The sequence below is a fragment of the Hyla sarda genome, chromosome 3 (assembly GCF_029499605.1).
Source record: "Hyla sarda isolate aHylSar1 chromosome 3, aHylSar1.hap1, whole genome shotgun sequence".
In the NCBI taxonomy this organism is placed as follows: domain Eukaryota; kingdom Metazoa; phylum Chordata; class Amphibia; order Anura; family Hylidae; genus Hyla; species Hyla sarda.
The window spans coordinates 208687799-208711921 of NC_079191.1; the positions used below are offsets into that span (position 1 = coordinate 208687799).

General features: G+C 43.0%; 1 protein-coding gene across 1 annotated transcript; it reads right to left on the reverse strand.

Moving 5' to 3' along the window:
* Positions 1 to 9516: 9516 nt before the first annotated feature.
* Positions 9517 to 12937, reverse strand: LOC130360695 (protein spinster homolog 1-like). The gene is made up of 2 exons (XM_056563249.1): positions 12803 to 12937; positions 9517 to 11107 (listed from the first exon to the last, which is right to left on the reverse strand). Exon 2 carries the CDS (start codon positions 11080 to 11082, stop codon positions 9568 to 9570), a length of 1515 nt encoding a protein of 504 aa, XP_056419224.1. The 5' UTR covers positions 11083 to 11107; positions 12803 to 12937; the 3' UTR covers positions 9517 to 9567.
* Between the last annotated feature and the right edge of the window lie 11186 nt (positions 12938 to 24123).

The following is a 24123-nucleotide window of genomic DNA, read 5'->3' on the forward strand; positions in this document are numbered from 1 at the left end:
TGTTGATTGGCTTAAGACCTTATATGTAGGGGCAGAAAGTTTCCCACTTGTGAATGGTTGGATTGGCCGCTCTTTTGAGGTTGGGTCTGGCGTCCGTCAGGGTTGTCCTTTGAGCCCGTTGCTGTACGTGTTTGCAATTGATCCTTTCCTTTGGAGGATTGATTGTGGACCGTTGGCGGGGGTGAGAATGACCTGGCAGTGCCGGGTTCGGCTCTGAGGGCGGTAGCATATGCTGATGATGTCACCGTGTTTGTCTCCTCGCAGGAGGAGGGCCGATGGGTGATGTCAGAGGTGGACCGCTACTCGGAGGCATCCGGGTCCAAGATAAATCAGGATAAGTGTTAGAGTCTCTGGCTGGGAGGGGGAGATCCTGGTTTGATCTCCCGAACGCCCTTCCAGAGCCCCAGGAATCTGCAAAAGTCCTCGGCATCCAATTTGGCCAAGGGGATTACCCCAAACAAAACTGGGACAGCAGGCTTAAGATCGCCACTCAGAAGGTGGATCAGTGGAAGGGTTGGTCTTTGCCCCTCCGGGAAAGGGTTAACCTTATCAAAACATTCCTGCTTCCTTTGTTGATATATCTGGGCAGTGTATGCATGTTGCCAGAACCTCTCTGGACCCGGGTCTGCAGTGTGTTCTTCCAAATGTTATGGGGGAATAGACTGAACCTAGTGAAGAGGGAGGTTACTTACCGTACTTGGAGACTAGGGGGGTTGTGTATGGTCAACCACGTGGTATTCCTAGTGAATACCTTTCTTAAGACCAACATTGCAAACCTCTGGAAAGAGAGGGCTCCTCCGTGGGTATCCTCCTGTAGGGAATGGTTTTGGCCTTTCTTCCAGGAATGGGAGACAGGAGGGCAAGTGAAGGATCTTCGCACACCACATGGGCATCTCCCGGCTTATGCTACCCCAGTTCTGAAGGTTATTCGTTGGTGGGGTCTGGGGATGTGGGAGAATAGGACTCTGTCGAGGAAATTCCTTGACAAAAGGGTCCTGTCTTCTCATTTCCAGAAGTCATTGGCGCTCAAGGATTGCCCAAGTCAGGATATGGAGGTTGGTTTAGGGCTTTTGAATTCTATCAGGATCCCCTTAAAGTTTTGGGACTTGACTTGGTGCTGCTTCCATGGGAAACTGTGTGTGAGGGGCAATCTGAAGGGCAGGTGCTCTGAGGACCAGGGGTGTCCCTGCGAAGAGTGTGGAGGCATGCTGGAAAGCATGGAGCATTTTCTGCTTCATTGTCCCTTTAACACAGAGGTTTACAACAGGGTGTGCACTTCCATTGGTTGGCCTGGGCTGGCCAGTCTCTCCTATGCGGATTGGGCCTATGGGGCATTCAGAAACCTTGGAGGCTGGGACCGGTGCACTTTATTCCTAGTTAGCTCAGTGGTCAGGTACTACACATGGAACACACGGTGTTTAGTGTCGACGCAGCGTAAAATTCTCCCTGTGGATGAGGTGGTGAAGGTGCGTTCTCTGGAGTACGAGAGGCTGGGTGCTGGAAGGGCTTCTTGTCTGTGGAGGGGCTCTGCCTTTAAAGTGCCTTAGCGTGTTGTCTCCCCCTGGTTTTGGGCTGATGCTGGCACATTAGTCTTTTTGTTTTGTGCTGTAGATATATGGTAATATTGGGCTTGCAGGCGCTGAACTTGGGCTTTGTGTAGCTGGAAAGCCTTATTGTTGTTTGTTGTTTGGTTTGTATAGTTTGTACTATTTTTGTATATATTTCTGTTTGTGTATTTATATATATTTAGTGTTTATATATTTAATGTTTGTATATATTAGCATGTTTTTTCCAGGGGTTGTTTCATCACATTGTGTTGGGGTTTAGTTTAGGTTGGGTGGTGGGAGAAAGGGGGAGGGGTGTTTCTATAGGACTCTATATACCAAAAATCCTGGACTGCTTCATGGACGTCTGTTATCATGTACTGGGGGCATGGGATGTGGGACCAGCTCAGGGCCAAAAAAATAAATAAAATTTTGTATTTCCCGTGTGTGGTGTTTTGGTAGTTTGTGACACAAATTAATTAATTTAATTATTTTTTTATTTTGGGTGAGAAAAATGCAACCGGGCCAGTTTTTTTTTATAGTTTAATTGTTAGTATTAAAGTTATGATTATTATTTGTTATTATTATTAAGTAGTGTTTAATAGTTTACATTTGTAGGGTTGTTATTGTAGTGTGTGCTTGGTGCCAGGGCTAATGTTAATCCAAAGAAAAGGAAACCAGAAATTCAGGCACAAATAAAAAGACTTATGGCTTAAATCCATGCCTTGGAGGAGAGGAAAGAAGAGTTAAGGGAGATGAGTGGACCATTTAAAGAGAAAATGGAAAATGAAGACCGCTTCAGGGAAATGGCTGACAACAAAGAGAGAAGGTTGATGGGGCTGCAACCTGAGAGCCAGGTGGATGATGCGGAGGAGATGGATGGAGACCAACAGCCAGATCCATCTGGTAGCCTGCAGAAAGACCAGCAGGCCCTGAACAGTGGGTCCCCTGCACAGCAGCCAGCAGTGTCACCTGCCGACTCAGGGGAGGACAGTGGCAGCAGTGGCCAGGGAGGATCGCTGATGGCCCAGATCGGAATGCTGGAATCCCCAGTGTGTCCTCAGAACCTGGTATTCAGAGATGAGCTTCCAGACGAGGCACCTGGGGGTAAGAAGAAAAAGAAGAAGACCAAGCCAAAGCAGCAAGAAGTGGTGAGTTACATCTACACCACCCTTCCTGTAAATCCTGAGCCGGCCGCAGGGTCAGCTCATTGTGCGAGCCCCGTTACCCAGCCCAGCCCATGTTCTGTGGTGGACTTGGTGCAAAGGTGCGGGGAGAGTACAGTTACAAAAAGGGTGCAGAGCTCCATGCCTGTTTGCAGTAGCAGGGATGGAGCAGAGAAGGCATCGGCCGAAAGGCCGGACAGTGAGGGAAAAATATTGACAGGACTGGAGAAATTGCTGATGAGGTGGAGGGCACTAATAATAACAGGGCTGGGGCCTCCTCTAGACTGGGTAAGTATGCTGCCCCGTCCCTTAAAGGGCCAGCGGAGGTTGTCCCAGCCCTAGTGGCCCATGATGCCGAGGCAAAACTGACTGAAACTTCATCATCTGCTGCTGCCGGTTTATCTGTTTCTGGTCCAGCCTGTGTGAATGAGAAGGTAAATGGGGGTGCGGGGTGTATGACTGGGGAGAGGATGGAAGTTGATGTTACCAGGGAAAGTGTTATTGGGGAGGTGGGGGTGATGGGGCTAGGAAAAATGTCTTTAGGGACCATATTATTGGGGTTGGTGCTGATGTTGTTGTTGGGGGTGGTGGGGATGTAAATAGTGGTGCACGGTCTTGTCTGGTTGCCCCCCCCCCCCAGTGGTGACAGACCCTAGGAGTTATGCAAATGTCACTGCTGGGGGTAGTAGGATACTTTCCACTTCTCCTGATTGATCAATGTAGAAGGGAGAGCAGTTGATCTGTCATTCTGGGTAGAGAGGCATGGTCTCTCTGCCTTCCGAGAGGAAAGAGGGGGGGATACTGTGTGGTCCCTCCCAACAGCCGGGCCAGGTAGTAACCGTAGGAATGGGGTTCGTCTTTGGTGGCAGGGCAAAGATATGTGTCCATCAAGGACCAAAGTGGTTGAGCTCTTGCTAAAGATGGGCTTCAAGGCAGTTGATATCCATGCCTTGATACATCCCTATGGTTCTCATGAATTCGATATAAGTTTTGTTCGGCCGGAGGGGCTTGAGCTTTTCTGGTCGAACAATGAATTAGTAAAGAATGAGCCCGGCTGACGAGACTTTGCTGAGCAGGCATTGTCTCGTCAAAACGAAATCAAGAGAGTGACCGCTATGACCCATAACAAATCACTCCGTTGTGTAGACATCATCACCTGGTTAGGACGGTATGGCGAGGTCATGGGAGATCCCCAGAAGAACAGGGACGAGTTTGGCATCTGGTCAGGAGCCTGGATGTTTTTGGTAAAACTTAAGCGCTTAGGTAATACAGTTACCAATATTCCATCCTCTGCCTTTCTCAGTAGGGATCGTATCCAGATTTTCTACCAGGGTCAGCCGAAGCTTTGTCACAGGTGTGGTGCCCCACACACTTCAGTGCAAACTGTATGGTACAGAAATGTGCCTTGTGTGGGGGTGTAGGCCATCTTGCCACATCTTGTGCAGAGATTTGGTTTCACCTGTGTGGGGACTTAAGTCACCCATTCAGTCGTTGTCCTCGTTCTTTCGCTAATGCGGTCTTGGCCCCAGCGGATGAAGATCACGCGCCAGAATCTGTTGGGGAGGGGACTAGCAGAGGTGAGGGAACCGAGGGGTCAGTGAGGAACAGCAAGAAAAAGACACCAGCCCAACTAAGACGTCTTGATAAATGCCAAAGGGATAGGGTGATGGGGAAAGCCCGGGTTATCGGGACAACCTCTAATCCTGTCCCAGAGGCTATCCTTGCTGCTGAGACCCTGAGGAATGACGAGCTGGATAAGGAGGTCAGGAGGATCCAGAATGACGAAGGTGCCATCTCCTCAGATATGGTGGAGGAGGATGATGAGGGATGGCAGAAAGAGACACAAAAGCGGGGTACAAGTAGAAAAAGGGGAGATTTAAGATCTTCTCCCACCCTGGTTCAGGTCCCAAAGGAAGGCAAAACTGATTCCCCTCTAATTGGCCTTTCCAATCGATTCCGACTCCTCAAGGACATCTCTTCCTCTTCTTCGGAAGGGGAGGCTGAGGGTGAGGTTCTGAAGGTGACGGTGGGGCTTCCAGGGGTCGCCAAGTCCTCTTCTCCTGGGGAGGTTATGTCCTCAAGGAAAGGGACGGGCCTGAAATCCGGAGATGAGGAAAGCAAAAATTTGTTTGGTGTGATGGATACTTCAGTATTTCTTAAGAGGGTGAAGAGTTCTTCTGATGTGGAGGGTGAGAAGGGAAGTGGGAAAAAGAAAGCTGTCTAAGTCAATCACCCTCAATGGCGGCACCCATTTAAAGCGGCAGCCCCAGCACTTAAGGTGGCAGCCTCGGGCTGCAGCTCCACAGTATATAAGATAGGCAGGGGGACAGAGCGGCCCTCGAATGGCCTGGCCCAATGGGAAAATGCCCAGTATGCCCGATGGCCAGTCCGGCCCTGGCACTTGTATCACAGAGCTTAAAGGGGTACTCCGGCGTTTAGACATCATATCCTCTATCCAAAGCATAGCGGATAAGATGCCTGATCGCTGGGGTCCCGCCGCTGGGGACCCCCGTGATCTTGCATGCCGCCCTCGTTAAAATCAGTCCCCGGAGCGTGTGACGTCACGCACCGCCCCCTCAATGCAAGCCTATGGGAGGGGGTGTGACAGATGTCATGCCCTCTCCCGTAGACTTGCATTGAGGGGTAGGGCGTGAATTCACACGGGGGCGGAGTCGTGACGTCTCAATCTCACGTCACCGTGGTCGGGAGCCGAAGCTTCCAGCGTTTCCAGAAGCCACAACAGGTGGGTCCTGCAGCTGAGATCCCGGGGGTCCCCAGCGGCGGGACCCCCGCGATCTGACATCTTATCCCCTATCCTTTGGATAGGGGATAAGATGTCTAGGGGCGGAGTACCCCTTTAACTATAGATGATGGCTTCATGCATATTGGATGAAAGCTGAAGGTTTATGGTAGACTGAATTGTGTATACATTTGAATTGTATTGTTTTGATGTATATCAGGGGTCTCAAACTGGTGGCCCTCCAGATGTTGGAAAGGCAGCATTCCTGACAGCCATTAGCTGCAGCAAATGGCTATCTGGGCATGTCCAGGCATGCTGGGAGTTAAAGTTTTGCAACATCTGGAGGACCGCCAGTTTGAGACCCCTGATGTATATGGTCTTGTCCAGAAAATGCATCTAAGAATGTAAGTAGTTAAAAGTAAGCAACATCTTTAATATAAGAAGACGACAAACCTAACACAGCTTTAAATTAGTGCACCTGTAACCGCATGATGGCGTCTTCTCAATGGAACACAGTCAGTCTGTGGTGCTCTACCCCATACCTAGTCAGTAAATTCACATCAGGTATAAAGAAAAAATGTGGCATTCACCAAAGTGTTAGTAGTTCAATTCTTGTTATTCCATAGTGCATTACCAGACAGCAGGGACGTGCACAGACATTTTGGAGGGCAGGGGCTCAAATAAAAAAAGGGCACTATAAAAAAATAGTGTATTTTTTATACCGTAACATTTTTTTTATAAAAAGCGATCAAAACAAAAATGGTACCAATAAAAACTTCAGATCACGGTGCAAAAAATTAGCTCTCATACCGCCCTGTATGCAGAAAAATAAAAAAGTTATAGGGGTCAGAAGATGACAATTTTAAACACAAATTTTGGTGCATATAGATATAATTTTTTCAAAGTAGAAAAATAAAATAAAACCTATATAAATTAGGTATCATTGTAACCATATGGACCTAGAGAATAAAGATGAGGTGTCATTTTTACTGAAAAGTGCACTGTGTAGAATCAGAAGCCCCCCAAAAGTTACAGAATTGCTGTTTTGTTGTTTCAATTTTCCCCCACAAATATTTTTCTGGTTTTGCCATAGAGTTTGTGGTGAAATGATTGAAGTCATTACAAAGTACGATTTCTGATGCAAAAAACAAGCCCTTATATGGGTATATAGGTAGAAAATTGAAAACGTTATGATTTTTAGAATGTGAGGAGGAAAACACGAACGTGAAAAAAACAACTTCTGTAGTTCTATTCTTCTTTTATTTTCTTCTGGGAATGTTTGATTCAGAGTTTCCCAACCAGGGTGCCTTCAGCTGTTGCAAAACTCCCAGCATGCCCAAACAGCCAATGGTTGTCTGGGCATGCTGGGAGTTGTAGTTTTGCAACAGCTGGAGACACCCTGGTTGGGAAACACTGGTTTGGTTATTGGCAATTATATGCTTGATCTCCTCAAAATCAACCCCCTCCCTCCCCGGCTCCACCCAAAAGTAGCTCAACTACAACCACCAGTATGTAAAGGAACATAGCACTACTACAACCACCAGTATGTAAAGGAACATAGCTCTATTACAACCACCAGTATGTAAAGGAACATAGCTCTACTACAACCACCAGTATGTAAAGTAACATAGCACTACTACAACCACCAGTATGTAAAGGAACATAGCTCTACTACAATCACCAGTATGTAAAGGAACATAGCTCTACTACAACCACCAGTATGCAAAGGAACATAGCTCTACTACAACCACCAGTATGTAAAGGAACATAGCTCTACTACAACCACCAGTATGTAAAGGAACATAGCACGACTACAACCACCAGTATGTAAAGGAACATAGCACTACTACAACCACCAGTATGTAAAGGAAGATAGCTCTATTACAACCACCAGTATGTAAAGGAACATCGCTCTACTACAACCACCAGTATGTAAAGAAACATAGCACTACTACAACCACCAGTATGTAAAGGAACATAGCACTACTACAACCACCAGTATGTAAAGGAACATAGCTCTACTACAACCACCAGTATGTAAAGAAACATAGCTCTACTACAACCACCAGTATGTAAAGGAACATAGCACTACTACAACCACCAGTATGTAAAGGAACATAGCTCTACTACAACCACCAGTATGTAAAGGAACATAGCTCTACTACAACCACCAGTATGTAAAGGAACATAGCACTACTACAACCACCAGTATGTAAAGGAACATAGCACTACTACAACCACCAGTATGTAAAGGAACATAGCTCTACTACAACCACCAGTATGTAAAGGAACATAGCACTACTACAACCACCAGAATGTAAAGGAACATAGCACAACTACAACCACCAGTATGTAAAGGAACATAGCTCTACTACAACCACCAGTATGTAAAGAAACATAGCACTACTACAACCACCAGTATGTAAAGGAACATAGCTCTACTACAACCACCAATATGTAAAGGAACATAGCACTACTACAACCACCAGTATGTAAAGGAACATAGCTCTACTACAACCACCAGTATGTAAAGGAACATAGCACGACTACAACCACCAGTATGTAAAGGAACATAGCTCTACTACAACCACCAATATGTAAAGGAACATAGCACTACTACAACCACCAGTATGTAAAGGAACATAGCACTACTACAACCACCAGTATGTAAAGGAACATAGCACGACTACAACCACCAGTATGTAAAGGAACATAGCTCTACTACAACCACCAATATGTAAAGGAACATAGCACGACTACAACCACCAGTATGTAATGGAACATAGCTCTACTACAACCACCAGTATGTAAAGGAACATAGCTCTACTACAACCACCAGTATGTAAAGGAACATAGCACGACTACAACCACCAGTATGTAAAGGAACATAGCTCTACTACAACCACCAGTATGTAAAGGAACATAGCACTACTACAACCACCAGTATGTAAAGGAACATAGAACTACTTCAACCACCAGTATGTAAAGGAACATAGAACTACTACAACCACCAGGATGTAAAGGAACATAGCACTACTACAACCACCAGTATGTAAAGGAAAATAGCACTACTACAACCACCAGTATGTAAAGGAACATAGCTCTACTACAACCACCAGTATGTAAAGGAACATAGCACTACTACAACCACCAGTATGTAAAGGAACATAGCACGACTACAACCACCAGTATGTAAAGGAACATAGAACTACTACAACCACCAGTATGTAAAGGAACATAGAACTACTACAATCACCAGGATGTAAAGGAACATAGCTCTACTATAACCACCAGTAGTATGTCCCGGGTGTCGGGTGATAGGAGTCCCACATCCCTGAATATAAATATATATGTGTATGTGTGTGTGTTTCCCGACCAGAGTGCTTTCAGCAGTTGCAACAGCTGGAGGCACTCTGGTTGTGAGACAATGATAAATACACATACATGCATAAATCAGTGTTTCACAACCAGGGTGACTCTAGCTGTTGCAAAACTACAACTCCCAGCATGCCCGGACAGCCTAAACAGCTTGCCGCACCCTGATTGGGAAACACTGATTACAGACAAATATAAAAACGTATATACAAACATAAGTGTACTTCAGGGGCGCCATGCGATTTGCCATCACCACTGCGATAAGTGCTGTATCAATCCTGAATATCAATTCCTATAGATCCAAAAAAAAAAAAAAAAAATTCCCATATGTCCCAAAGCTTTATTATTAATTATTAACATTATGTGTGTTAATAATTAATAATAAAGCTTTGGGATATATGGGAAATTGTTTTTTTTTTTTGGATCACCCAGGTGATCTATAGGAATTGATATTGAGCATTAACCCGCCATATATTGGTCTTTGTATGGCTGTATCACTCCTGGGCCTTGTTGGCCTAGTGACAGATACAGCACTGCATATAACATACATAAAATACTATACATATACACACTTACATACACATACTCACACATATACCATACATGTGTATATACATGCAGTACATACACACCACACTATAGAGAATAAGGGGTAAAGTGGAACATAGAACAAATGCAGTTATTATTTTCTTAATTTTTTTTTAATGAAGTAAACGAGATAAAGGTAAGCAATGACTTTTCCTCAGTCTGAAGCGCGGTCCTCATCGGCAGGAAGCAGTGAGGAGGAGGAGGATGACGGAGGTTCTGATTCCATCTCTGCTTCTTTTTCGTCCCTCTCTATATATAGGGCCGTGGCCATGAAGAAGGCCCCTCCGATGACTGCCATTATGGTGCAGGTCATGAGGGCATACTCCAGGCTGCGGTATTTCAGAAGAGGGGATTTGGCGTATCCTCGTTCGTAGGTGTCAGATATCAGGCCGATGAGGTACGGGCTGCCGGCGTCACCTAGGAGGTGATAGATTGTCATCTGCACGGCCAGGGCTGAAGATCTCCTCCACGGAGTTACTACTTTTAGTATAATGTCAGATATGAGGGTGAAATTTACTGACAGAAGCGTCTCTCCGATGAAGATGAAGATGTTTGTGGCAACGAGGCTGATGTTGCCAAAAGTCAATGCCAACAGAAGAAAAGGGGCGGAGAGCATCATCGCGCATCCACACACAAGCGGGTCCGCCCGTGGGTTGGATTTGCGATATCTTTTACTTATCTCCGTCCCTGCTACAACTCCCAGAATTCCGGAAACAACTGTAACCACACCAAATATTAGGATGTCGTGATAGTCACACGGTTCAGCACGGCAAGGGTCCTTCTCTTGTAGGAGTGTTCGTGCGTGGGTCAGGTATGACGGACCCCATACACCTATGGCTCCCACTATGAAGGATACCGCCGTCGATCCCATGGTGGTTAACATGAAGCTTCGATTTTTAAATAGTTTTTTCAGATCTGTCGCCCATTTGGCAAACTTCTGGGATTTGTTGTTCTTCTTCCCGTTTGTAGTCGTTCTTGGAAGCTCCTTTGTGACCAAAATCATCAAAGCCACAGCTATGAGGCCCAGGCCAGGGGTGACCCGAAATGCCCAGTGCCAATCGCCGCTTGCTGCATCAGTCACTTTGGGCCCGATGATGTATCCTAGTCCGCAGCCCACAGGTATGACGGAGTAAAACACGTTCAGCATGCGGGTCCGCTGGTCACTTGTAAAAAGGTCTGCAATGATGGAGGGGGCGATGGTGCAGAAAGTCGCCTCTCCGGCTCCAACCAGTCCACTCGTCAGCAGGAAGAGCAGGAAGTACCCGTCAGGGATGAATGACAGGGTAAGTGTCATGCTCAGCCAAACGATGACTCCTGCGCAAACAGTATATTTCTTATTACAGTGGTCGCCCAAATATCCGGCAATTGGTGCGACCAGCACGTAGCTTCCAATGAACAATGTATTCAATAAGCCGGACAGACTAGCATTGGTGTCATATGCTTTCTGTATATAAGGCAGCACCCCCGCCACGCTGGAGCGATTTGCATAGATGAGCAAATTAACAAAGGCGAGGATCACTACGGTGATGATGGAACGTGCGGTGGACATCACGCTTAGAGATGGCAGGTTCTGCCTCTCAGGGATATCGCCCTTTTCTACATCCATATCACTATGGTCCTCCATTGCTTCTTCCTCCTCCTTCAGCAATGGGTCTTGTGGAGAGGCCATGGTCACAGGTCAGAGCCTGAGAACACTAGAGAGAGAGAGAGAGAGATAAGTGAACACATTAGACAACATGTCATCATTCCTGTCATTATACAATAGATCCTTCATACAGAGCAGAAATGTCCAGCACAGAACCACAAGATAACACTAAGACCATCGCAGCCTCAGAAGAAGATGCTTCTCTATAAGTGTTTTATATGGAGACGTCTTCCCTGAGGTTACCAATGTCTGATAACCCTGAACCTGTCCGGTCCTAGTAATATCTTATAACTCTGAACCTGTCCGGTCCTAGTAATATCTGATAACCCTAAACCTGTCCGGTCCTAGTAATATTTGATAATCCTGAACCTGTCCAGTCCTTGTAATATCTGATAACCCTGAACCTGTCTGGTCCTAGTAATATCTGATAACCCTGAACCTGTCCGGTCCTAGTAATATCTGATAACCCTGAAGCTGTCCGGTCCTAGTAATATCTGATAACCCTGAACCTGTCCGGTCCTAGTAATATCTGACAACCCTGATTCTGTCCGGTCCTAGTAATATCTGATAACCCTGAACCTGTCCGGTCCTAGTAATATCTGATAACCCTGAACCTGTCCGGTCCTAGTAATATCTGATAACCCTGAACCTGTCCGGTCCTAGTAATATCTTATAACTCTGAACCTGTCCGGTCCTAGTAATATCTGATAACCCTAAACCTGTCCGGTCCTAGTAATATTTGATAATCCTGAACCTGTCCAGTCCTTGTAATATCTGATAACCCTGAACCTGTCTGGTCCTAGTAATATCTGATAACCCTGAACCTGTCCGGTCCTAGTAATATCTGATAACCCTGAAGCTGTCCGGTCCTAGTAATATCTGATAACCCTGAACCTGTCCGGTCCTAGTAATATCTGACAACCCTGATTCTGTCCGGTCCTAGTAATATCTGATAACCCTGAACCTGTCCGGTCCTAGTAATATCTGATAACCCTGAACCTGTCCGGTCCTAGTAATATCTGATAACCCTGAACCTGTCCGGTCCTAGTAATATCTGATAACCCTGAACCTGTCCGGTCCTAATAATATCTGATAAACCTGAACCTCTCCGGTCATAGTAATATCTGATAACCCTGAATCTGTCCCAGTAATGGTGGATTATAAGGGCTTGGCTGTATGGTCACTGGGCCATGTGAACTTCATACTGTAGATACAATTGGGCTATCCTGCTATATACATTTACTAATAATGAACCTACCCCACCTCATTGGGATCTTTCCGTCCCCTATATGACTTTCTGCCACTAGTTGATTTGAAAATTTTCCCTTTCGGAGTACCCGGAGTATTTCTATTGTTAGTACACACAGAATTCTATTATATAATATTATATTTCTGCCCTAATCTTTATGTTATTCTTTTACTACACCACCAAATCTTTCTCATAGACTTATATCTTTTAGAACTTCATGAATTAGGACTCTTTTTCTTGGGGGCTGTTTTGGGCATAATTGCATTTTAGCAGTTTTGCAAGAAAAAGCTCTGGTCATGATACTATCTGTGCGTTTTATTATGTTTAATGCCTAAGCCAAGTATTGTCACAATGCTATGAGAAATATAACTTTTGTTATTTCTTTTGGAAATTAATGTCTTGTTTTTTTTGCTAAAAAAAAAAGCAACAACAATAAAAAAAAACTGTCAAACAAAAAGCCCTGTGTATGTATGAATAGAAGAGGCTGAGACTTACCTTGTGGTTCTCTCTTCAGACAAGGAACGGTCAAAATCTTGAATTCTCTATCGCAAATAGAAACTCTCTAACAAACACTTTGCACCACAGGTTGTGAATGCAAAACACACTGAAGAGACTGCAGCCGGCGCGCACCTCCTTGTACAGCTTACGGTGACATCATCACAAGCATGTGTGACATCACAGGGTTCTAAACCATCTTCAGGTATGTGTATATCTGTATAGTAAATGTGAGTAGCCATATTAGTCCAGTGATGCAGATTGTAATACCTTTTTTATTGGACTAACAGAATTTTGTAGAGACAAACTTTTGGGATTCCTCCCTGATAATTTATAAAGTCCTTTGATCATTAGTCCTTGACTATTGGACTTCATAAAGGGAGGAATCCTGAAAGCTTGTCTCTACAAAATTCTGTTAGTCCAATAAAAAAGGTATTACAAGAGACTGCAACATATTTTTTGATTTGTGTATATGTATATATATATATATATATATATATATATATATATATTTATATATAGTTCCAAGCGTGAGTAGGTGCCTCCAGCTAGGGTCCGTGTGCCACTTGATAATGATGGTGTGAGACCATTGAAACGTTGCTCTTTGCACATTTGGGATGAATAAATAGTTTTCATTTTTTCACCATACCTTGAGTGCCACAGCATTTTCCTTGGAACTACGTATGCAGGATCCTGGACCCGGATCCTAGCTGGAGGCACCTACTCACGCTTTAGGAGTGCTGCTTTCTTCTTTGACATATATATATATATATATATATATATATATATATATATAAATATATATATATATATATATATATATATTAATATACACCTAGAAATACATCAAGTACATAAAAACATCTTTTCGAAAAATATTTCTCCAGGCCTGCCGAGTATATCCCCGTACTTCACAGTGTCTTCTTAGTTTATATATTTTAATCTTTTGACCTTTTAACCCCACTAGGACCAAGGGCATCCTGGGACTTAAAGGGGTATTCCAGGCCAAACCTTTTTTTTATATATCAACTGGCTCCAGAAATTTAAACAGATTTGTAAATTACTTCTCTTAAAAAATATTAATCCTTTCAGTACTTATGACCTTCTGAAGTTAAGGTTGTTTTTTTCTGTCTAAGTCCTCTCTGATGACACCTGTCTCGGGCAACGCCCAGTTTAGAAGCAAATCCCCATAGCAAACCTCTTCTAAACTGGGCGTTTCCCGAGACACATGTAATCAGAGAGCACTTAGACAGAAAATAACAACCTTAACTTCAGAAGCTCATAAGTACTGAAAGGGTTAAGATTTTTTAATAGAAGTAATTTACAAATCTGTTTAACTTTCTGGAGCCAGTTGATATATATAAAAAAGTTTTTGCCTGGAATACTCCTTTAACCCCTTAAGGACCGGGTTTTTTTCCTTTTTTGCATTTCCGTTTTTAGCTCCTTGCCTTTAAAAAAATCATAACTCTTTCAATTTTGCACCTAAAAATCCATATAATGGCTTATTTTTTGCGCCACCAATTCTACTTTGTAATGACGTCAGTCATTTTGCCCAAAAATCTACGGTGAAACAGAAAAAAAAATCATTGTGCGACAAAATTGAAAAAGAAACGCAGTTTTGTAACTTTTGGGGGCTTCCGTTTCTACGTAGTACATTTTTCGGTAAAAATGACACCTTATCTTTATTCTGTAGGTCCATACAATTAAAATGATACCCTACTTATATAGGTTTGATTTTGTGGGACATCTGGAAAAAATCATAACTACATGCAGGAAAATTAATACGTTTAAAATTGTCATCTTCTGACCCCTATAACTTTTTTATTGGGGGCGGTATGAGGGCTCATTTTTGCGCCGTGATCTGAAGTTTTTAACGGTACCATTTTTGCATTGATAGGACTTATTGATCGCTTTTTATTCATTTTTAAATTATATAAAAAGTTACCAAAAATGAACTATTTTGTACTTTGGAATTTTTTTGCGCGCACGCCATTGAACGAGCGGTTTAATTAATGATATATTTTTATAATTCGGACATTTCCAGTGATACCATATATGTTTATTTTTATTTACACGGTGTTTTTTTTTTTATTGGAAAAGTGGGGTGATTCAAACTTTTAATAGGGGAGGAGTTAAATGATCTTTATTCACTTATTTTTTTTCACTTTTTTTTGCAGTGTTATAGGTCCCATAGGGACCTATAACACTGCACACACTGATCTTCATCATTGATCACTGGTTTCTCATAAGAAACCAGTGATCAATGATTCTGCCGCATGACTGCTCATGCCTCTGGTATGGCTCTTACCGTTTGTTTGGAATGGCATGAATTCGCCCTTTCGGATGGTATTGCCTGATATCTTTTTTCTGTAAGGATCAACCTCAATTTTATTTGTATCAGAGTTGCCACGTAATATGACATCCAAAAAGGGGGTTTCCCTTTTACACCATGTGTGGGTAAACGTAAGATTGAACCGATTATTATTGATATATGTCATGAATGCATCAACGGTCAGATGGTCAGACGACCAAATGATGAACACATTGGATACATACCTCCCATACCATGCGAGGCAAGTGGAAAATGGATTGGTGTCAGAAAAAATTAACTGCTCCTCCCACCAAAAAACAAAAAGCTTAGCCCGAGCTGGTGATGACTTTGCTCCCATTGAAGCACCCGTGCGCTGCAAATAAAAATTGTTACCAAACATAAAATAATTGTGTTTTAACACAAAATCTACCACCTCAATAATGTAATGTCTCAAATCCACAGAATATTTAGAAAATCTCATCAGTATATCCGAGATAGCTGATAATGCCAGGTTTTTCGGAATACTGGAATAGAGCGATTCAATGTCGCAAGTAAGCCACGACAGAGAATCGCTCCATGTGAATTTAATTCTTCTGACCAGGAGTTTACTGAAAATTCAGATTGTTCAGATACCACGGACACTAGCGGGGACTCAGAACCGCAATATGTGGACACTCACAAGAATCGCAATGCGAGAAGACAGTCAAAAAACGAAGAAGGCGCGGTGGCAGAAAACATAGGAAGAAGAGCTTCGGAGCGTAACAAGGACAAATGGAAAAAGTAATAAAAGAGGATTTTCAAGTCATTAACTGCACAAATCATTACAGATGAAGAAACCTCGGTCCTGTGGAAAGGACTGGGTTTCTCTCCTACACAAAATTTTGATGTTTATCGGACAATTTTGGATAGAAATAAATTTGTGAGAACTTTAACAGTTAAGAAACATTTTTTTGTGGAAAATGCTGATTAACCATCGGACCCACCTCAACTTTCTATAAACCCTGATTTACCACTAATGCATACATTAGCAGAACAAATTGCTTTTAGAGATCTCTGTCTCCTTGAAAATAATGGGATATCAATTTGTGATGAAGTGAATACTGCACATACCTTCTCCACTAAAAACCAAAATTTTTACCCCATACAGACCACACCAGCAATTTTTGATTGGTTCCAGGACCTTATCATGAAAGATTTGGTTAATCTACAATCAAAAGTAATGTCCAATACAACTCGTCCTAATTTGAATAAAAAGGAGGCTGCTGCCATAAAGAAATGAAAGAAAAACAAAAATTTGACGATCCGATCCGCCGATAAAGGCGGCTCGGTAGTATGTATGGACACGGGACTGTATATCAATTTAAATGAAAATCTACTATCTGATGATAAAACTTACCTTAAACTTTGTGGGGATCCCACTGAACCTTTTAAAAAAGAACTGTTGACTCTGTTGGAAGAGGGGAAAGCCAGATCTATTTTGACCCAAAAAGAAGTGGGTTATATTTTCGTGCCTGCTCCAATTATTCCTATCTTCCACTCGCTACCCAAGCTGCATAAGGACCGATTCCCGCCGCCGATGCGTCCGATCGTGGCGGGGATCGGATCCCTTAACGAGCACCTATGCGAGTGGTTGGACTCAGTACTGCAACCTCTGGTTATGCAATGCCCAAGTTATATCAAGGACACTAAGCACTTGCTAAAAATCATGGATGAATTCACATGGAGCGATTCTCTGTCGTGGCTTACTTGCGACATTGAATCGCTCTATTCCAGTATTCCGAAAAACCTGGCATTATCAGCTATCTCGGATATACTGATGAGATTTTCTAAATATTCTGTGGATTTGAGACATTACATTATTGAGGTGGTAGATTTTGTGTTAAAACACAATTATTTTATGTTTGGTAACAATTTTTATTTGCAGCGCACGGGTGCTTCAATGGGAGCAAAGTCATCACCAGCTCGGGCTAAGCTTTTTGTTTTTTGGTGGGAGGAGCAGTTAATTTTTTCTGACACCAATCCATTTTCCACATGCCTCGCATGGTATGGGAGGTATGTATCCAATGTGTTCATCATTTGGTCGTCTGACCATCTGACCGTTGATGCATTCATGACATATATCAATAATAATCGGTTCAATCTTACGTTTACCCACACATGGTGTAAAAGGGAAACCCCCTTTTTGGATGTCATATTACGTGGCAACCCTGATACAAATAAAATTGAGGTTGATCCTTACAGAAAAAAGATATCAGGCAATACCATCCGAAGGGCGAATTCATGCCATTCCAAACAAACGGTAAGAGCCATACCAGTAGGTGAACTTATACGAATTAAGCGGAACAGTTCTTCCGCCGAGGTGTACCGCAAGGAAGCTGATGCAGCATGCACACGCCTGGCGGCTCGAGGTTACCCTGGATGGCTCTTGAAAAAAGCTCGGTCGAGAGTGGATCCTATGGATCGAAAATCCCTTTTTACAAGTGAGCAACCAACTGAATCACAAGATTGTCCTACATTTGTCACCATGTACAGTCCAGAATTTAATGACATCAAACACATTGTAATTAAACACTTACCTTTGCTATCAACAGATCCCACGGTAGGGGAGATTATAAAGTCAGGTGTGAGATTTGCAGCGAGGCGGGCACCTATTCTATCCAATCTCCTTGTTCCCAGTATGGTGGACACGGCTAGTGTTACCACCCAGTGGATTAGCACAAAGGGCTTCCACAAGTGCGGTAAATCGCGGTGTGTGGTATGTCCCTTTGCCGAAAAATGCCAGAAAATAGAAGGTACGGTGGATGGCAAATGCCATGTCATTCACAACTTTATAGACTGTGATAGCACTTTTGTTTTATATAAAATCATGTGCACACAATGTCACTTAACATATGCGGGTTCCACCAAAAGGCCCCTTAAAAAACGCATGCAAGAGCACATTAGACATGCTGCTGGCCCTTTAAGCTCGAACATTTCTAACATATCTAAACATTTTCTAATATGTCATAATTCAGACACCACTTCCCTCAGGTTCTCAGGCATTGAGAAGGTGAACCTAAATAAAAGGGGAGGTGACCATATTCGATCCCTCCACAATAGGGAAATCATGTGGATTTATCTTTTGAATTGCATTCAACCCCATGGTCTAAATAGCAAAACAGATTTAATATTACATTACTGATATGTCTCCGAATAATTTATCTGTGTTTGGTCCCATGTTTTTGTTTTAATCACGTGCACATGTGATGTGGACCTGTCCCTCCCCTTCCTGTGGGAATGGGGAATATGCCCTGGAGTATATGAGGGTGCCTCATTTGAGGATCTACAGGCTATGAGTAAGGATCGATAGATCAGAAACGCGTCAGCCATGCTTGGGACCCCCCTCTGTTTGTGCAATATTTCATATTTTTGACATGTTCACGGTTTGTCTGCCACCGTGAAGGCTTTTAAGGAAGAACCCTGAATAAAGACGGACGTTTTACTTCTACTTGCTGGCTTTTTTAGTATTTTATTTTATTTTTATCCACTGTGCCAGGGATGAAAATTATTCCAAAAGAAACTAACTCAACTGTCTATGCACCCCCGTTGCTCCAATATTGGTGTCCCGTTCTCTGTTCGCCGCCTTCTGCTTTTCCTGCAGGTCAGTGAATCACGGTGCGCTCAGTGTCATCATTGTTTCAGCAACAGTTTTACAAATCAGTGTGCCTCCAGTGTTACACCAGTGTTTACAAATCAGTGTGCCTCCAGCTGTTGCAAAACTATAACTTCCAGCATGCCTTGACAGCTAGAGACTGTCCGGGAATGCTGGGAGTTGTAGTTTTGGACCACCTGGAGAGACACTGTTTTGAAAACACTGCCTTAGTCAGTATTTTCCAACCTGGAGACTTCCAGCTGTTGCAATACTACAACTCCCAGCATTCCCCTGACAGTCTTTAGCTGTCCAGGCATGCTGGGAGTTATAGTTCTGCAACAGCTGGAGACACTCAGGTTTGGTAGATAGGTCCTTAGTCCATTGTTTTCCAACCTGGGTGCCTCCAGCTGTTGAAAACTCCCAGCTTAAGACTGTCCGGGCATGCTGGCAGTTGTAGTTTTTCAACAGCTGGAGGCCCCCAGGTTGGGAAACAATAACTACGGCAGTGTTTTCGAAACATTGTCTCTCCATCTGTTGCAAAACTACAACTCCCAGCATGCTCAGACAGTCTTAAGCTGGAAGTTAGAGTTTTGCAGCAGAAGGTGGCATTTTGGTGGGTAGTTGGGCCCTTAATCCAGTGTTTCCCAACCTGAGTGCCTCCAGCTGTTGCAAAACTACAACTCCCAGCATGCCCAAACATCCAAAGCCTGTTTGGAAAACACTGGACTAAGGGCCTACCTACCAACCAAACATATTACCTACCTAGCAAATGCTTTTCCTGCCTACCTAACAAACGTATACCTTATATACTCGAGTGTAAGCCGAGTTTTTCAGCACGATTTTTCGTGCTGAAAACACCCCCCTAGGCTTATACTCGAGTGAACTCTCCGCCCTCAGTGGTCTTCAACCTGCGGACCTCCAGAGGTTTCAAAACTACAACTCCCAGCAAGCCCGGGCAGCCATCGGATGATATCGAAGGCCGCAGTGGTCTTCAACCTGCGGACCTCCAGAGGTTTCAAAACTACAACTCCCAGCAAGCCCAGACAGCCGATGGCTGCCCAGGCTTGCTGGGAGTTGTAGTTTTGAAACATCTGGAGGTCCGCAGGTTGAAGACCACTGTATCAGACATTGACAAGCGGTGATGATGATGACATGTGGTGATGATGACAAGGGGATGATGAAGGGGGGGTGTGTGGGATTATGACAAGGGGATGATGAAGGGGTGTGTGTGGGATGATGACAGGGGGATGATGAAGGGGGGGTGTCGGATGATGACAAGAGGATGATGATAAGGGAATGATGAAGGGGGGTGGGGATGATGACAAGGGGATGATGAAGGGTGTGTGTGGGATGATGACAAGGGGATGATGAAGGGGGGTGGGGATGATGACAAGGGGATGATGAAGGGGGGGTGTGGGATGATGACAAGGGGATGATGACAAGGGGATGATGAAGGGGGGGTGTGGGATGATGAAGGGGGGGTGATGACAGGCGGTGATGATGAAGGGGGGATGATGACAGGGTGATGATGATGAGGGTGTTAATGACGGGGGTTATACTCGAGTCAATAACTTTTCCTGGGATTTTGGGGTGAAATTAGGGGCCTCGGCTTATATTCGGGTCGGCTTATACTCGAGTATATACGGTAACCTACCTACCTAGCGGCAAACCTTTTACTTGCCTTCCTACCAACTGAACTCACTACCTGCCTAAATAACTTGCAAACTTACTACTTGCCTACCTACTTAGAGAATGTTCTACTTACCTAATTTACTACTTGCAAACGTACTACCTGCTTACATAGCAAACATATTACCTGGGTGGGGGGGCAGGCATATTCTATGCACAGGGGCCCTCTGTTGTCTGTGTCCGCCCCTGCACAAAGGCTAGTAAGTAACAGACATTACACAGACATGTTCACACAGTACATCTGCATACACATTACACAGACATGTTCACACAATACATCTGCATACACATTACACACACACATGTTCACACAATACATCTGCATACACATTACACACACATGTTCACACAATACATCTGCATACACATTACACACACATGTTCACACAATACATCTGCATACACATTACACAGACATGTTCACACAATACATCTGCATACACATTACACACACATGTTCACACAATACATCTGCATACACATTACACACACATGTTCACACAATACATCTGCATACACATTACACACACATGTTCACACAATACATCTGCATACACATTACACAGACATGTTCACACAATACATCTGCATACACATTACACACACATGTTCACACAATACATCTGCATACACATTACACACACATGTTCACACAATACATCTGCATACACATTACACACACATGTTCACACCATACATCTGCATACACATTACACACACATGTTCACACAATACATCTGCATACACATTACACACAATACATCTGCATACACATTACACAGACATGTTCACACAATACATCTGCATACACATTACACACACATGTTCACACAATACATCTGCATACACATTACACACACATGTTCACACAATACATCTGCATACACATTACACACACATGTTCACACAATACATCTGCATACACATTACACACACATGTTCGCACAATACATCTGCATACACATTACACACACATGTTCACACAATACATCTGCATACACATTACACACACATGTTCACACAATACATCTGCATACACATTACACACATGTTCACACAATACATCTGCATACACATTACACAGACATGTTCACACAATACTTCTGCATACACATTACACACTCATGTTCACACAATACATCTGCATACACATTACACACACATGATCACACAATACATCTGCATACACATTACACACACATGTTCACACAATACATCTGCATACACATTACACACACATGTTCGCACAATACATCTGCATACACATTACACACACATGTTCACACAATACATCTGCATACACATTACACACACATGTTCACACAATACATCTGCATACACATTACACAGACATGTTCACACAATACATCTGCATACACATTACACACACATGTTCACACCATACATCTGCATACACATTACACACACATGTTCACACAATACATCTGCATACACATTACACACACATGTTCACACAATACATCTGCATACACATTACACACACATGTTCACACAATACATCTGCATACACATTACACACACATGTTCGCACAATACATCTGCATACACATTACACACACATGTTCACACAATACATCTGCATACACATTACACACACATGTTCACACAATACATCTGCATACACATTACACACACATGTTCACACAATACATCTGCATACACATTACACACACATGATCACACAATACATCTGCATACACATTACACACACATGTTCACACAATACATCTGCATACACATTACACACACATGTTCACACAATACATCTGCATACACATTACACACACATGTTCACACAATACATCTGCATACACATTACACACACATGTTCACACAATACATCTGCATACACATTACACACACATGTTCACACAATACATCTGCATACACATTACACACACACATGTTCACACCATACATCTGCATACACATTACACACACATGTTCGCACAATACATCTGCATACACATTACACACACATGTTCACACAATACATCTGCATACACATTACACACACATGTTCACACAATACATCTGCATACACATTACACACACATGTTCACACAATACATCTGCATACACATTACACACACATGTTCACACAATACATCTGCATACACATTACACACACATGTTCACACAATACATCTGCATACACATTACACACACATGTTCACACAATACATTTGCATACACATTACACACACATGTTCACACAATACATCTGCATACACATTACACACACATGTTCACACAATACATCTGCATACACATTACACACACATGTTCACACAATACATTTGCATACACATTACACACACATGTTCACACAATACATCTGCATACACATTACACACACATGTTCACACAATACATTTGCATACACATTACACACAAGAGTGCCAGCGCTATACCAGTGATCCCTGCAGAGAGGCTCACTTCTAAATGAAGGGCAGGGAGATGCTCGGCTAAAGGGCAGGGTCAGGGCAGGGTCAGGGCAGGGGCTGGGCAGGGCAGGGGCTGAAGCCCCCTTTGAACCCTATGTGTGCACGTCCCTGCCAGACAGCACGAGTAGGTAACAGACAAAACTGAACAGTTAATCATGATGCGAACTATGAACTGTTGGTGCAAAACAACCAATGTACAATTTCTTGACCTCAACCAATGCTGCGCTCTTGTCTCAGTCCTTTATTAACTTGCATGAAGGGACCTCTGTATTCTGAAAGATGGAAAATATAATTTTTACGTAAGTTATGTTTACATGTGGAAGATTTGTTTCACGTATGACACAGACTTTAACCCCTTAAGGACCGGGGTTTTTTCCGTTTTTGCATTTTCGTTTTTTGCTCCTTGCCTTTAAAAAATCATAACTCTTTGAAATTTGCACCTAAAAATCCATATGATGGCTTATTTTTTGCGCCACCAATTCTACTTTGTAATGACGTCAGTCATTTTGCCCAAAAATCTACGGTGAAGCGGGAAAAAAAATCATTGTGCGACAAAATTGAAAAAAAACGCTGTTTTGTAACTTTTGGGGGCTTCCGTTTCTACGTAGTACATTTTTCGGTAAAAATGACACCTGATATTTATTCTGTAGGTCCATACGATTAAAATTATACCCTACTTATATAGGTTTGATTTTGTCGGACTTCTGGAAAAAATCATAACTACATGCAGGAAAATTAATACGTTTAAAATTGGCATCTTCTGACCCCTATAACTTTTTTATTTTTCCGTGTATGGGGCGGTATGAGGGCTAATTTTTTGCGCCGTGATCTGAAGTTTTTAACGGTACCATTTTTGCATTGATAGGACTTATTGTCATTTTTAAATGATATAAAAAGTGAGCAAAAATGCACTATTTTGGACTTTGGAATTTTTTTGCGCGCACGCCATTGACCGAGCGGTTTAATTAATGATATATTTTTATAATTCGGACATTTCCGCACGCGGTGATACCATATATATTTATTTTTATTTTTATTTACACTGTGGTTTTTTTTTTATTGGAAAAGGGGGGTGATTCAAACTTTTAATAGGGGAGGAGTTAAATGATCTTTATTCACTTTTTTTTTCACTTTTTTTTTCCAGTGTTATAGGTCCCATAGGGACCTATAACACTGCACACACTGATCTTCTATGTTGATCACTGGTTTCTCATAAGAAACC

Bases quoted from the DNA above. Each gene is read 5' to 3' on its own strand.
- LOC130360695 (XM_056563249.1), bottom strand. From the start codon at position 11,082: ATGGCCTCTCCACAAGACCCATTGCTGAAGGAGGAGGAAGAAGCAATG.